At 34.5% G+C, this 17301-nt stretch overlaps 1 protein-coding gene across 2 annotated transcripts in view; it reads right to left on the bottom strand.

Moving 5' to 3' along the window:
- Nucleotides 1-4776: 4776 nt before the first annotated feature.
- The window catches only part of LOC105222472 (mucin-4), a 136077-nt gene continuing 123552 nt past the window's right edge, over nt 4777-17301 (bottom strand). For both annotated transcript variants that reach the window (XM_049456897.1, XM_049456896.1), the window contains exons 3-7: nt 11580-11838; nt 9963-10171; nt 9675-9899; nt 8846-8997; nt 4777-8770 (exon numbers count right to left, since the gene is read on the bottom strand). In XM_049456897.1, coding sequence (XP_049312854.1) covers nt 6626-8770; nt 8846-8997; nt 9675-9899; nt 9963-10171; nt 11580-11838 — 2990 coding nt within the window. In that variant the 3' untranslated portion in view covers nt 4777-6625. The remainder of the gene's footprint in view (nt 8771-8845; nt 8998-9674; nt 9900-9962; nt 10172-11579; nt 11839-17301) is intronic.

The raw sequence follows: 17301 nt of genomic DNA on the forward strand, positions 1-17301 counted from the left end.
TTTTTGTTATTTATTTCTTTTTCAATATTTTTTAAATATTATTTTAATGAAATTTTTATTTAATTCTTTTTTTATTTTTAATTTTTATAATTAAAATTTTTTTTAATAAAAATTATTTTCTATTTATATTTGAATTTTTTCATATACATATGTATGTACATGCATACCTATTGTATATTGTATACATACACTTACGAGTAAATATGATTAAATTTTACTTACAATTTTTTATATTTTTTATTATTTTTGTTTTAAATTTCTTTATTATTAATTTTTTTATTATTGTTATTTTATTTGTTAATAATATTGGTTTTCAAACAAACAACAACAAAATTGTTTTTTATTTATATTCCCTTTTTATACATACATATACATACATATTATACATATTATATATTATTTTAATTATAATTTAATTAAAATTTTTTTATATTTCTTTTTTCTTGTTTTATTTACATTTTTTTTTTAATTTTAATTGTATTTGTAATTTTTTATTACGATGTATTTTTTAATTATTTTTTTGTAAATTTTTTTGATATTTTTTATTACAGTTTTTTTCTTATTTTTTTATATTCGAAAATAAAAAATTTTCTCTTCATATTTTTCTTAAAACCTATTATACATAAATTATATACACAAACACGAACATATACTTTAATTTAATTTAAAATTATTTTATTTATATTTATTAATTTCTTTATTATTATAAATTTTTTATTATTATTATTGTCATTTCATTTATTATTATTATTTTAAAATTATTTTTTTAACTTTTTATTATAATTTTTTGTTTTTATTTTTAATTTATGAAAACATACATATTTTATTATATTTAATATTTTTTAATTATTATAAATTTTTCTTAATATTTTTCTTTTTCTTATTTCTATTAAAAAATGTTATCATAAAATTGTCACTTATTGTTTTAAGATTTGAAAAAAAATGTTTTTTATTTAAATTTCCATTTTCGTTGTATACACATACGCATACACATATACATATGTATGTACAGTATGTATGTATTTTATTGAATTTAAATTTTTATCAAATTAATTTTTTATTTAATGTTAGGTACTAATATTATTATATTATTTTACAAATTATTCTTATCGTTTCTTATACCAATTTTAAAAAAAAATAGTTTTTTTTAATTTAAATTTCCTTTTTAATTAACTGTTTTATATTATTTACTGTATACACATACATACATATACATATATTGTTGAATTTAAATTTTTTATTTAATTTTTAATTTTTTATCATAAATATTTTTTTTATTTTTATGGTGCTATTTTTATAATTTTTTTTATTTTTTTATATTCGAAATTTCGAACTGTTTTTTTTTTTATTTAAATTGTATTTTTAAATACCTGTTTTATGTTATGTATTCATATATTTTATTCAATTTATTATTTTTTACATTTTTTATTATTATTTTTTTGTTGCCATTTTTTTGTTATTGCTTTTTTATTACTTTTTTTTATACATATTTTTTCATATGCATACATATATTATAAACAAATATATTTTTACTAATGTCCTTTTGCTGATTTCATTCAAAAACAAATTGCCTTACCTGTTTACCGTTAGATGTTGACTAAAACACTTTGATTTTCCTTTGATTATTTCATTTCTAGCGGCTTTATGCCGTTTTACGCTACATTTTATTTGATTCGTGTTAAGGCCTTCCTTATTTATAAAATGTTTACTGATAAGACATTCATTTCATATTTCTTAATTTTAGGTTTTACACAAAAACATATGAATTACAGTTAATTACATACATTTGCTTGTATGTATGCATGTTTTCGCGTTCGAAGTCAACGTTTTTTCGTTTTTTTTTTTTTACTTTTAATCGTGTGTTTAAATGCCAAGCAAAATTCTTAGGAGAGAACTATTGAATTAATAAAAACAAAAACAAAAAAATCTTAATAGAAATTAAACCTTCAACTATTGTGGTAAATAATAGCTGTGAAATGCAAAGCGACATCACAAAGTATTTAAAAATTAGACAAAAAGCAAGAAAAAAATTACATTTATTTTAAAATAATATTTATTACACAGTTAACTATTTTGTTTGAAATGCAACCGAACTCTTTGAGGAGTTCAACTTTATTTATTGCCTGCTGTACATTTGTTTTTATAATTATTTTTTGTTTTTATTTTTGTTTTTGTTTCATAATAAAACAAACGGTGAACTATATTTTAAAAACTATTTAACAAATTAAAGTAAACAAATTGTACATATGTACTCTATGTATTGTAACTGTAAAATATATTGCTGCTCTACATTGTACACATGTCTGTATGTATGTATGTAAACCTTTGTGAGTACAACTATTTCCTTTAAGTTATAAGTAATCGTATTTAGAAGTGTTTTTCTTTTGTTTACCGTTACTTTTTATAATTAACTATTGTATTGTATTTTGGGCGGCGTTGTAAGGATTTCAAATGAAATAAATAAAATTACATAATTACATTAGCATATACAACTGTATTTTATATATATTTATATATATCTTTTTTGAAAATTTACAGTATTTAAACTTAAATTAGGTTTAAAAAACGCAATTAATCATTAATATTTTTTTTGTTTTGTGTTTTAAACTAAAACATTTTGGCACTGTAAAGAAAAGTAATTACATAAACTATAATGAAATTAGTTATTCAAAATTTTACATGTCCATAACGGTAAATGCGTATGTGGCGCGCTTTAAAGTGGCATTTGCAGCGGTTTGGTGGCTCGTGTGTAGACGTGTTATAAGCATTAAGAGGCAGCGGTGGCTCGCCAAAAGCAAATTCAAAATTCGGAAATTAGTTTAATTGAAGCACAACAACAATTTCAATGAAAAAATAATTTCTACCAAGAACCAAAAAATAACATATACTGTGTACATACGTATTATTGTTAAGCTCTTTTGATTTCAAAAATTTTCAAAATTTAAATAAAAAAATTTTTTTTCTAGTTCACAAATACATAAAATTTTTAAATTATAAGAATTATAAGGCGGAAGTTCAATTTATCTGATACCAATAAATACGAAATATAAAATTTTTTCGATATCGAATCCAAAAAAATCCGAAAAAGTACCACTCTCTTATATTAATAAGAAGCGAGTTGAACTTTTTTCAAACCAAAACTTTTTATGTGATATTTTCTAAAATTGTGCTTTTCATGTGATATTTTGAATTTTATTTTTCGATATCGAATCGAAAAATATTTTCGAAAAATACTACAAACATACATGTATTAAAATAGTAATTTGATTTTCGAAAATTTCTAAATTATAAATTTTTTCGATATCGAATCGAAAACAGATTTTCGCATGGATTCTAATTAATCGAATACATGTAGGATTTTACATTAACTTCGAAATTATAAATTTTTTCGATTTCGAATCGAAAAATAGATTTTCGAAAAATATTATATGTATTCGATTAGAAATCGGGTTTTAAATAATTTCAAAATTCTAAATTTCTTCGATATCGATTTCAAAAAATTATTTCCGAAAATATTACATACATATATTCGATTAGTATTCAGATTTTACATAACTTCGAAATTATAAATTTCTTTGATATCTAATCGAAAAAAAATATTTCGGAAAAAATATTACATGTATTCGATTAGAAATCGGATTTAAAATAATTTCAAAATTATAATTTTTTCGATATTGAATTGCATATTTATTCGAATAACAACAGAAGGAAACTTTTTGAAACTAAACATTTTCATAATTTAAAAAATTAAAATTTCCAAATTTTCATTTGATACAATAACTTCAAAATTTTTAATTATTCGATATCGAATCGAAAAACAAATTTTTATAAAATATTACATGTAATCGATTATAAAACGGTTTTTAAATAATTTCGAAATTTTAAATTATTTCGATATCGAATCGAAAACAGAATTTCATAAAATATTACATGTTATCGATTATAAAACGGTTTTTAAATAATTTTGTAATTTTAAATTATTTCGATATCGAATTAAGAAAAAAGTTTTCCGAAAAAATATTACATGTATTCGATTAGTAATCGAATTTAAAAAAAAATTTCGATATTATAAATTTTTTCGATATCGAATCGAATTTTTCGAATTTCATTTGGTACAATAACTTCGAAATTTTTAATTTTTTCGATATCAAATCCTAAAAGTTTTTAAAATTTAAAAAAACTCAAATTATTATTCAATATCGAATTGTTTTATCAATTTTCAATTTCGAATTAATAATTCGTGTATCTAATTAAAATCGAATAAATTTTTTGTACTCCAATAACTGTCGGTTGAGCATTTGCGAAAATAAATATTTTAAAAATAAAATTTTCCCGACATTAAATTGCAGAAAAATATTATTTTGAAAATTTCATTCAGGAAATATTTCATTTATTTTCAAGTAGTTACCACATTTAACTTTTTGGTACCAAAATATAGAAAATTTAAAAATTTTATATTTTTTTTTGTTGAATTTAATTCGGAAAAAATATATTCAAAATTATTTCATTTCAGTCACAAAAGCACAAAAAATACGAAATTTTTCATTATTGTAGTAGCAACTGCAAATTAAAAAAAAAAATCTCGAAAACTTGTAAATTCCAGTAACTGGTTTATTCGCTTACAACTTTCAGTGTTTCAATCTATTCTACTTTGTTTTCTTCACAACAGTATTTAATTATAGTAATTGGTTATAGTTTTTTTTCCTTCAGCTACATACGACTACAATTGTGTATTTGTTTTTTATTTTTATTTATTTTTGTTGTTTATCTAACATATATGTACGTATGTATGTATTTGGTTAGTGCTCAGTATTGTTATCCGTTACAAACAGTCTAAAGTTTACTATTCATCGACGTTGTAGGCGAGTACACATTTTGGAGGAATACTTGAGTGCATCGCTTGTAATAGACCATAATTGTTTAGAGTAATTTTTTTCGAACAACTTTTGATGATTTTTTTATCGTAATAATAATCGCATTATTCTATTCATTTCAAATATTTTTTAAAATATATTTTTTCAATTTAATTTTTAGTAACGTGACAAATTCTGAGAGAGTGGCAAAACTAACTGGCAGAGCTTTTATCAGAATCCCTTTTTGTAAAAAACAAAATATTTTATTAAAAAAATATATTAAGAAATATTTAAAAACTGGTCGAAAATTCGACGAAAACTGGTCGAAAAAAAAGAAATTGGCCGAAACCCGGTAATAAAACTGGTTCAGTATGGTTTAAAGAACTTTAAACAATGTTATCTTGTAGTGATGTACCTGAATATCACCATTTTTCTATGTAAATAAGATATTCGCATGAAGCTCGTGGTCTTCTGAATTCCATCGTTGCCCCACACAGAATCCATAACGACCTGCAGAATAGAAGCTTCCACTCTTTACGATTTCTCAGAGAATTTTGTTTCATCAATTTTGTTTTGTATACTTTCAAGGCTTCTAAATTGAGTGATCCAAGGACCACGATCTTAACATATTGCCTGCTCCCCACTAGCTAAACTACCATATTTAATGCCTCAGGGGCTTTAAACTTAACCTAAACAAAATATGGCTTTCCTGTGATTTAAAACGTTTCTCGCTCAGGTAACCTAAACCACCAAATCGTTAAATTTATGTGTAGATCTAGATCTTGAATTCTTTAATTACAGGTTTTCGTTCTTTCTAGGATTTTTGCTAATGTCGATGAAATTTCTAATTACCAATCTGCTTTACAAGAGAAGATCGCCGTATAAATATTGGGCTTAAAGAGCTCAAAACGGAGTCTATATTTGTACACAGTGCCACTAAGTAAATCTCCTTCTTCGAGGCTCAAGCGTGGATATCTTGGATGGTCTAAAATTCTTTGGATCTGACATTATGCCTCACAATGCTTACTTTTTCGGGTGCTAATAATCCCAGAAGTCATTCTATTATAATGATCCAAAAGAAGCAAAGCTGGTTTAATGGTTTTAAAGAACTTATAAACCATTAGTCTGATTGTGTCGAATAACACTGTAAGAATATATCTCTATTTAAAATTTTTACAAGGATGCTTTGCTTAAGGGTATATTCTTGGACGGATATAAACTTAGGTTCGTTTTGGTAACTTTGACACGGCTGTCTTTGGAACGAGAAATGACCACTAAATGCTTAAAAAATTCAAACAAAATTTTAATGTCTGACTCAAAAACTTAAAATTATTTTGAGGTTAGGATTTTTAGAAGAAAACACATCTCTGCTAAAAATAGTTTTTTGAGGCTAAGACATTTTTTTTTGAAGAAAAATCTGAAAAGGTCACCACAAACTAACTCAAAACAGCGCCACTTTACTCACGGTATTGGAAAAAAATTACTGCAAGACTAAGAACAGTCTCTATTCTGGTCCGTTTCGGTTTTCTAAAATGCGGGTAGTAAATATCTTTTCTCGGTTTCAATTCTTGTTTTTAGTATACAATTATTAGTAGTATTTAGTTAGTTGAAGTTGTGCGCCATCCCACTGACCATGCATGCCTTCTGTATTGCCCCCTAAAAAGCCACCGACATCACACCCTGCTCCCCACTCAATTAACCCGAGCTCATTTCGACGCATCAACGCAAGCGATGAGAATTGCATTCCATTTGTTTGCCTATCAATCAAGCCGCTACACCATGCCATAGTCGGTACACACCGGTGTGGGTTGATTATTCTGTTGTTTCTCCTTGTTCGCCGCAGCGGCAGCCGCCATGTTCAGCTCCACCAACGTATCGATGCTATTCAGGCTGACACCCTGTAGGATTTTCTGCGCCGCCAATGAGGTAAAATTAAAGGACAAATCCGTTAGACTGGGAAAGTTGTAGAGGTCTTCATTGCCGGTCGCTGTGGCGCTGACCGGGCCGTTGGGGTCTTTCGACAAGCTGAAGCGCCGATCGAGCGCCTCCTTCTCGACGGACTTGTCACTCGCGTTGCTGCAGTTATTGTCCTTTAAAGCTAAATTCGGCTCGCTGCCCACGGCAATTATGTTCTTCTGCAATATATGCGCCAGATCGTCACTATTGATGGCTGGATTCGATTGCAGTATATTGCCGGTCTTTTGCAGATTACCCGAAGACTCGTAACGGTTGAGATTCTTCAAATCACAATGCGAGTTCATCAATTTCGCGTGCGTTGTGTCCTTCGTGTTCTTCTCGTAGAAGCGTAAATTGCCAACCGAACCGGCGATTTCGAAATCTTGCTTGGCTGCGAGCGCCGCCATTGCGAGCGTCTTCTCGCCGCTGGGCGAGTTCGGATTCGATTCGTTTTTCAGCACATTGTTTTTGTAGACAATATTGCTGGAGCCGTGTTGCGGCAGTTGTAAACAGAGCTTGCGGCTGTTATTCATGGTGGCGTCGTTGTTGATATTCTTTGTGAATTTCGAATTGTCAATCACCTCCGTGGAGCTGAGCGTATCCAAATTGTCTGGTGATGTTTCGCTGATAAAAGAAATGGAGTCGCAAGTTTCGGAGTTCGCCTCGTTCTCGCTAATCGAATTGTCTTTGTAAATTTGTTGTATTACTGTTGATTGTTGCTGTTGTTGTTGCTGCTGCTGCTGTTGTTGCATTGACTTTGTTTGGCTGTGCGTTTGCGCATGCGCCTGTGCGTAATTTCGTTTCTGTTGCTCCTTTTGTTGCTGCTGACTTCGCATTGGCGCAGTTTCCTGCTTCGAGAGTGTCTTCTTAATGATTTCGCCCTTCTCATTGGTCGTCGTCTCATTATTAATGATGTAGACATTCGAATTCTCCATCAGTTTGCCATTCTCCAACGTTATAACGCTACGCGCTGGTGAGTTCTGCACGTAAATCTTCGTGCTTGGTATGCTACTTTGACTACCATTAGAGGTCGTCACCTGCAGTGTGATAGAATTGTTCGAATTCGAATTCGGTATGCCGTTGTAATAGGATTGTCCGCCGGTATTGCTGGTGGTGCGGCCTGGTGCCGGCTTTTGTTGATTGGTGATTTCCTCGAGTATGCGCGATGGCGTCGAGGCGCGTTGCCGTTGCGTCTGTTCGGCGGCGCGTGCACGCATTGCCTGATGACGTGGTGTGCCGCGCGGCGACCCATTCAATACGAGTATCGAACGGGCTGGACTTGGTTGCACCACCGCCGTATTGGTCGAACACTGCGAGTCAAGACTAGAATGACCACTGGTTTTGCTGAATGACACCTTACCGCTATCGATACTCGACGGTCCCGAGGTAAGCATGGACGAGGCTTTGCCCGACTCCAAACTAGACGGACCGCTTTGTACGCTGCGATAGCTCACCTTACCGCTATCCAAATTGCTGGCGTAACCGTTAATTATTATGTTATCCGACTGTCGTTTCGTCGCCGACGCTTTTAGGGTACCGCTGGTGCGCGATGGCGACTGTTCGAATATGTGCTTGCCGATAACACTCTTTGAGGAAGATTTCTGTGCGTTAGCTGCCACAGCGGCGGCAACAGCGCTTGCTGTTGTTGTATGATTTGGCGCCGAGAGGCGTGACAGCGTCGCGGTGGAGTGATTCGCTTTGGTCGCTGACGTCGGTGCGATGGTCATGTTCGTTGTACCGCTCGCTGTAGCCGGTATCGATTGTGTGGAACGTGGCAGTGAACTGCTGCAGTAGACTGGCGAACGTCGGCGTATGGGCGAACAATCGCGCGACGATATAAGGAAGGTCGAGTCGCTGGACATGTGTCGTCGATGTCGGCGTGGCAGTGTCAGTGAACGTTGACTCAACTCCGAACCATCGTAGAATGTGGAATTGGAGAGCGTATGCGCCACCGGCATGTCCTAAAGTGGGAGAAAAGTGAAAGAAGAAATATAAGTGTGCTGGTCGGCATTTGGTAGCTTGAGCTGGTAACTTACGTGATCGGCTGTTTGCGTGCCAACACTATGTAAATGCACGGCACGAGAATTAAACCACTCGGCAGGCGGGAACTGGGCTGAATATGTTTCGATTTGACGTTGTTTGGCGCGTCCACTACGTCGGAAGAGGCGCGATAGCAAAGATCCCTTTTCTAAAAAGTGGGAAAGAAGGAGTTTCGATAAAAGAATGTTAAATTTTGTAATGTGAAATTAAATTTGAGTAAGATATTGGCTCCCGTCGATCCAGGACTTAAGTAGTGGGATTCATAACAGTGTATTTCCCGCAATAATTAATTCTTACCGAAGACCTAAAATTTTATCCGTGGTCTTCATATTACTAATACTTCTAGGTGTCATTATACGAAGGCATTTATGCACCGTTGGAAAGACAATCTATCCTGTCTAACCATAACGGAGTCTAAGACTGTCTACTTGGAAGCGTCCCTCAAAACTATATGGAGAATACTTTCAGTGCCAACTGCTTTCTAAAAAAATTTTGACGTCCGGTTTCATTGCTTAATGTTATCCGTTCTTTCCTTTTTGTCCGGTCTGTTGTCTTTATCACTAGATGATATCTGGATCTTTCTTTTTAAATTACGATTCATGCTTCCGACGAATTCTCTAGATCTCCTTTCTGATTAAAGTCCAGAAAAACCCCCATATAACCATATCCAAGACATACAAGTAGACCCGACTATTTTGAAAGTGGTCCCCACCGTTACTTAATAATGACTGATAGGCATATTTTTTTAAAATCCTATAAATTCTTATCCAATGACTATTATAAAATTCTAACCTCGAAAAACTTCATACTTGCAACCCAACTTACTTGGTGACGAAGAATCTGTGCTTTGGTACTCCGAGCTGCTACTGTCCGTGGCTAAAGTTTGTGCGTATGTCTTTGAGAGGCTTCGTGTTGACGCGCAACGCTGCAGTCGCTTTGAGGAGCCGAATAAACGCAGACTATGCCGCCTCTCCAGGCTGCGCGGTGTTGGGAATGAGGCGCTACGTCTTTTGGCGGCGCGCGGATAAAGTATTTTGTCATTTGGATTACCTGAAATGTAAATATTGTTTGACGACATTTTCTAAAACTGTTCAGACCACTTAGTTCGCTTACCGCCGCAAATGACATCGGCCAAATTGGTTTGTATGCATTGATGCGTTAGATCGCCATCGCGTTCTGTGGAGATTTCACCGTACAATGAGTGAAGCGCCTCCGCATTGGTCATAAGCATTGTGCGCGCCTCCTGAGGTATTTCATCGGTTTCTTCAAAATCCTGATAACCATTGCGCATGGCACGCGGTCTCGAACGGCTGCGGCGACGTCTGATTGAGAGATTGGAGAAATAAAATTTAGTGAACTCAGGGATATTAGAGATGACATTTTTATTGATCAACAAATTTTTTACTAATCATGAATGTGCGTTTTTGAATTTGGATCTCTTTATTGATTGTCGGTTAAATTTTTGTTCGAAATTTCGAGTTATTTTTAACGATCTGGAACCCTTTTCTAAGTGGTTAGCCTTGTTTAAAAACTTTTTCGAATCCGCAAGACCTTCTATACTCGTCCTTATTTTAAGTTTTATAATTTTTTTTCTCAATAATATGCGAACATTCTTCACTTAAACTCGTAAAAGACACCACCCAACTTTCGGTTCAACGAAAACATACGGGATTAAATCGAGGATTATCTTTTAACTAAGAAAGATTTATCCTTGATTCCAAGGGCCACAAGCCTTAATACCTAAAAATTATCAGGCGCGACTTTAAAATTATGAGCGGCGAAAAGACTCTCCTAAGTGATGTTAAAGCAATAGCATGGTCTCTGGTATTAGTGGGTTACCTTAAAAACAGATCTATTATTTGGAGGTTAGGTCTCTCGCTCTAATCTCGCCATTTTAAAATCTATAGTACTTTACAAGATCTTGACTTGTTATTGTCTCCAACTAATTTTTCATTCAATATTTGTCATGGCCGTACAAGTTCTGATTCCGAATTATCTATCGATGCTTTTCAATAATTTGTTAACGAATGGGATTCTTGGAAGCCATTGACTTTAGTGTTGCTTCTTTATTTTTCAGAACCCTGTGACTTAATTACAATATATATTGTTGTCTATATTGATTATTTATCTTAAGAACTCCTTTTGGATTCTACCATCTGATTTCTAAAAGTAGGCGGCCAGTTTTAAAGCAAAGGCTCTTTTTCTGTTGAATTCAAATCTGTTTTGACGGAACGTGGGTAGGAAAAGAACAGTTTCCCTCCTACTTTATGATTCATGGCCTATTTACCTAACATAGATGTTGAGAATTCTTTCGAGTTTCCTTTCTGGAGAGTCTATGGTTTTATGGCGGGTTTTATCAGGCTTTAACTTCAGACATATCGGGTCGGAACTAAATGAAACTCCAAATAGAGGTTGAAGTTGGTGATATATTTCTCATTGACGGACGGTGAGGAATTGTTCGATCTGATGATGCGAAAGAATAATCTTAATATCTTATTGCCTCTTGACTCGTTTTGTCAGGACTTAACCTCATTTTCAAGAGTAAAAATATTCCTTTTATAGTCAGTACTATGCTTTTTCTATCCTCCTTGTATCTTTTTGTGTTTCCTGGAGATAACAAATAGTAAATGCTAATTCGACTCAGCGAACACGTTGTTTATAAAACCAGTCGATTAATCTACACTATGACGCTTTTCTGAACTGTTCGGGGCACATGTCACAAATACTTACTCTGGTGTGAAGATGAAGTAACCCTTAGCGGTTTGATATATCTTCTGTTCCTGCATCAATTGTGCCAGCGTATCGTAGATAACTTCGGTGGCTGGCGGTGTCATATGCGGAAATCGTATGCTCAGCTTGATGCGCACATTCTCGATGGTGGCCGAGTGTCCCTCTGCGGTAAGGTCCATAATGACATCGCAGAGCGCCTCAGGCAGTGGGGTAAATTGTCCTTGCACGGTCGGTGTTACGATGCAGTCATCGATGTCACCTGAAAAGAAATCAATAAAGAAGATAAGAGAGGTGAGAGGCGCACTCGTATATGGAAGTAGAGTAAAATAACGGCATACAGAGTTTGTAAAGTCAAATGTATGTCACTTGTTTTGACAGTTGCAATGACACTTTTGGCTAATTGCATGAGCACTCTATGTGAAGCATATCAAGTCTTACGAACTTACCCACGTACACAAGCTAGACTTTTATGAGCGCCTAACCGATAGTCGTGTTTGTGGGTATTTCCATTTGGAGGCACAATTAATTTCGAAATTATATATTTCGAAAAAAATTATGCAACTGCAGTCAGCTTTTTGGTGCATTTAATCAAATTCGGTGCAAATCAGTTGTGAGCTTTCAATTAACGCTTAACAAATAAACGCTTTTGGTCGCTTGAAGGCTGCTCCGTAGTTGTCTCTCTACATTTGGTGTGATTACAGAAGTAATGCGCTTTAATTTTATTTAATTAAGTTTTTTTTAGGTTATTATGTAATGCGGTAACTGAATGAGTGATTGATTTCTAGTGCGCTGGCGCACACATTTAGTAATCTAACGGCTGCTCTACAGCCGAGTGACCTTGGGCTCAAATTAATAAACTTTGTGCGCGATGAGTAAAAAAGGTAGGAATTGCTGTTGTTATAAAAAAACATTTGGAAAATGTGGCAGTAGTGTTGGTTGTGGGTCAAATATATTTACGGATCCTCATCGCATGCAGAAAGCCGCTTATCTTGTGATTGTAAGAAATCGAAGCTGTTGACGTTTTGTTTCTAAGATTGAGACCTAATGAAGGTTAATTCAAAAATATGTTGTAATATCTTATTCAGCGACCTTGTTTTAGTTGATATTCAGATTACATTATGGATCGGTCTTTGAATGCATCTCGAAATTGCCTTATAGCAGAACCCAAAGAAGGTGGATTTGCTGTCTCTAATGTCAAACTTTAAACTGAGTTTAAAAAGGGCTGGCTCGAAAATGTTGCACTGTAAACGTAGGTTTTTACCCTAAGACGCCACGGTGATTTGTAGTTAGCTAAGAGATTGAGCCACATAATATATTTTCATGTTAGTCCAGCGTACCCTAGGTTAGGTTAGGTTAAGTCCTATGGCTGATCTTACGCATGAAATCCTTAAAGTGGATATCAATATATCGACGAATCGTTTTGTTAAGGCGGTTACTACGAAACCCAGCCCCTTCGCTATGTTGGCCGAAAATGTGTATACTGAGATATCTCAGTCTGGCAAAAGCCGGAGAAAATGACAAGATGATTTCACCCCGCCTTTTTCCATACAACTTTGACAAGAAGTTTAGCCTCACTGTGTGTGTGAATCTATCAGAACACTTACAATTGCGCCGAGAATAACTTTTCTAAGAACGGTAATTCGGATGGTCTCTTATGGTTCAATTTGGGTCAGATGGATCCTGCAGTTACACAAGTTCTGGTTCTTGCCGACGTCACTGGAGCATAGGTATAGAGCTCGAACGCAAGAAGACGTCGAAAAAGTTACTGTCATACAATATGTTCAGAAAAGGATTGTATATTAGAGCGGGGCTTTTTTCTCTAAAATTGCGTATGCGCAAGATTTTCGAGCTAACGGTTTTTAAGGGGACGTTGAAAAATCTGAATGGTCAGTTGTATGGAAGATTTGCGATATAGTTGTTCGATCGGACCCGTTCCGACAAATGAAATTGGCTAAGAGATTGAGCCACATAATTTCTTTTCATGTTAGTCCAGTGTTTCCTAGGATAGGTTAGAATAAGTCATATGATTGATACTGAACGATGCATCTCACTTGGAGAGATTGTGCTTTGTGTTGTGCACAAAATTCTAAAAGTGGATCATCAGATAACCATAGATCGACGATCGAAGGATTCCGCAGTCGCACAAGTTCTGAATCTTGCAGTTACTTCCATACGTCCAGAGAAGGATTGTATGTGAGAGCAGGCTGATTTTTTTCTTTCTGTAAAATCGCATATTCGCGAAATTTCCGAGTCAATGACTTTCAAGGCGAAGTTTACAAATCTGAATGGTCGGTAGTATGAGTGATATGGATATAGTTATTCGATCGGACGGATTCCGACAAATGATCAATAGAACTTGAAAATGCACTTACGTATTAAATATCATATTATCTCAAAAACCGACGAACACATTTTTACAATCCCTAAAAAGCTTTCCCTTAAAAGACGTAGTCTCGAAAACGGGTTTGGATCCATGATCTCTTAGGAAAAGTTATTCATAATGATCCGTAGAACATTTCTCGCTATTTTTTTCGTTTTTTTTGGCTCCCTGGCTCCGCTCTAATGTATACAGTCACAAATACTCCCAAAATATTTATACTCGAAAACACCTTGTCAAGCATGTTCACCGTGGCAATCGTTAAAAAACTCTATCGATTTATCCAAAATTGTGGCCAATGTAATAATAATAAACTCCTCAGATGATGTAAACTTGAGCTAGTCTCTTCAGTGGTGAATCTTTTAAATTTCAGTTTGTGGAGAGATAAGCATTGGTTTGCGCACGAATACCCGAAAGGATTCTGATCGATTGAGATAGAACCCAAAGCTGACAAAATACTAAGAGTTTCCTTTGAAACTTTCACTTTTCCGTTAAATAAACAGTTTCCACCTCAAGATGTATTGAATCTACGCAGAAATCTTTCAAGAATATTTTGATAAGCTATTAATGCTATTTTGTAGGTATAGAACCGACGAACTTAGTAGTAAACGGACAATAGGCCAGTTCAAGTTCTGAGTTCTAAGAGAGTTTTTGGGAGGCAAAGATCAGAGAGAGAAACCATGTTTTTGCTGGGTACTCTCTAACTAATAAAATATGGAGCTTAACCAGACCATACGAGTACGAGTATGGTGGCAAGCGTTCCCAAAACAGTCGGGTCTGCGCAACCGGAACGGCTCCGGATTTTTATCCGACCAAGGACTGTCAACTGGCAGAATTCTATCGCTACAACAACAACAACAGTATTTTGGCAAAATTTCGTATATGCCGCCAAATTAAAGTCAATCAAATCTGAAGGTTCAAAAAATAAAAGTGAAAAGCGTAAAAATAAATGCCTTTGATGTTTTTGAATTTCCCGATTTTCCTTTGCGCTTGCATTTTACTCACTTGGTACTTCATATTCATGGCTCTTTCTGCATATTTAAATACTTTTTCGCTTTTCAGTAATAAAATCAACAAAAGCAGATAACGGTAGCTGCAACAAAACGGTAAAATCACTTGACTTCCATAAGGTTTTAATGGTGAATTAAGCACTTGGCTGCTGAAGTACCCGCGCGCGCTCCGCAGCCTGCTGAAATTAATGAAAGGGAATGACCAGAGCGCAACGCTGAAGGGTTGAGTATTCATTCAGCTTTATGGCTGTGGCGCCTACAGGTTTGCCACGCTTGGAATTCGCTGCTTGGCACCTGTCGATTGCCATTGACTGTGGTGATTGACTTCCGTTAGTGATGAGCCTATTATTAAACTTTTTCCTCGAGTACAGCGGCGCAGCATAATTGCAACTTTGTTGCACACTTCGGCATTGCACTTTGTTTGTTGCATAGAAATTTTACCTATTAATATTATTTATGATACTCAAGTGCTGATTTATTGCTGGCAAGTGAAAATGGGTAAAACCTGCGCGGCTTGTTTGTATGTATTTTTATTATTTTTCAAAAGCGTAGGGACTATAGAAATATTAAATCTTAGGAAATAAAAATAAATGAAGATAGTGTATGGTTTTTTTTGCCGCATATTATGTGGTTCCATGCTGCCAACGCACAACTGCGATATTAGTGTCTACGGCTGCGTAAAAGGCACCTAGGGCTCTGTGTCGCCAGACCAGTCGAGTGGCCGACAAAGCATCTCTACGGTCACAAGAACCTCAACTGCAGAAGTCTGCCTTCGCAACACCCTACAGGGATGTCGTCATCACCCTTGCGGGTTTTACAGCTGAAACGACCACCACCTACACGCTACGCCCTCATCCCCAGGATCATCTCTAAGCACCCGCGACAAATTCGACTTCTACAATGAATCAAAATGGTTACAAAAAATTGTATACGAACCATGTTTCAGGCCACGTAACAAGAAATAGTCGACAAGCTGCCGATTCTATGATTTTGGGCTGTTATATATACATACATATAAAAGACGAATCTACCCATATTGATCCAATCCTCTTTTCAAACATGAAAAATTAGTACGATCTTTGGTCAGATTTCAAACGCGTCGGTTTTCCGATATCCTCTTGCATTTTAGCGCTGGACCTATAGACCGGTAGTAAGTAACAGTCAGAGATCCTCCGACCTATTTGCATTTAGCAAAGTCATCTCGCCGGAACTGTAGGTATTCTGGCTAAAAACTGTCCAATATTTTGACGACTCTCTTTACAAAAGCTATATGAAGAAAGGCGAATCATTTTATCACTTTCTCTTCTATTGTCCCGCTTTTGCCAGACTGAGATTGAAATATCTCTGTAGGCACACCTTTGGAAAACTTAGCAAAGTAGCTGGTATGGATTTTAAACAGCTTAACAAATTTATGGCGAGCTCAAACGTTTCGACGACTTATTAGTTGATGTACTTGAAAGAGATTTGGGCAACACAAAGAACAAATATTTGTTCAAGTGGGATCTATCGATTTTTGGATCAACCCTAAATATAAAGAAATCTATGGTGAGCTTGGTTCGAAGTAAAGACATTTTCTATTTCGCGAACTTTTCACCTTTTCTTTTAACCATTGTCGTAAGTAACTATTTGCACTTAAGAAAAATTTGTTAACTCATTGTATAACGTTAGTCACGGATTAGTTGAGGGTGGCTCCGTTTCGTTAGAAATGATGCGAGTAAAAGCTTTAGTTACGGTTGCTCAAGTCACAGTTGACTGAATGATTTGATTTACTTAGACAAAAGCGATTAACGTTGAACAGAAAATGCTTCTGTCTTTTGTTGAAACTTGATATAGGTGCAAACATACATACGGCTATTCGGTGTTTATAAATATTTCGGGACAAAAACGCATATTTTTGAGGCCGATGATAGGGTCGCGCAGAAAATCTGACTGGGCTGGTTCAGATTCCTTCGCAGTATAAAGGATACAGTTTGTTATAGATTCCGGAATTCATAAATCTCTATATCATATTTGGAAATAACATAATACATATTAGAGAGGACGATAATACATGCACTCCGATAATATATTTATATAAAACCATAGTTTGTTTGGAAAGACTGTTTGGTTTCAAAACAAGCTTTTGTATGTGAGAATTTAATATGACAATTGAAGGGTTCCGGTCTGACCTCTCGAAGGCGCTACTCGAATTTAATCCACATGATTTTGAGTTAGCACTAACCTTCAAAATGGAAAAAAACCTCGAATTGGACATGGTAACAATCGTGTTTTCCAGATCTGACCCTCAGCGACTATTTCTTCTACTGAGAACTCTAAAGAATGCTCGCTGGGAAGG

This window comes from Bactrocera dorsalis, chromosome 5 (genome assembly GCF_023373825.1).
Source record: "Bactrocera dorsalis isolate Fly_Bdor chromosome 5, ASM2337382v1, whole genome shotgun sequence".
In the NCBI taxonomy this organism is placed as follows: domain Eukaryota; kingdom Metazoa; phylum Arthropoda; class Insecta; order Diptera; family Tephritidae; genus Bactrocera; species Bactrocera dorsalis.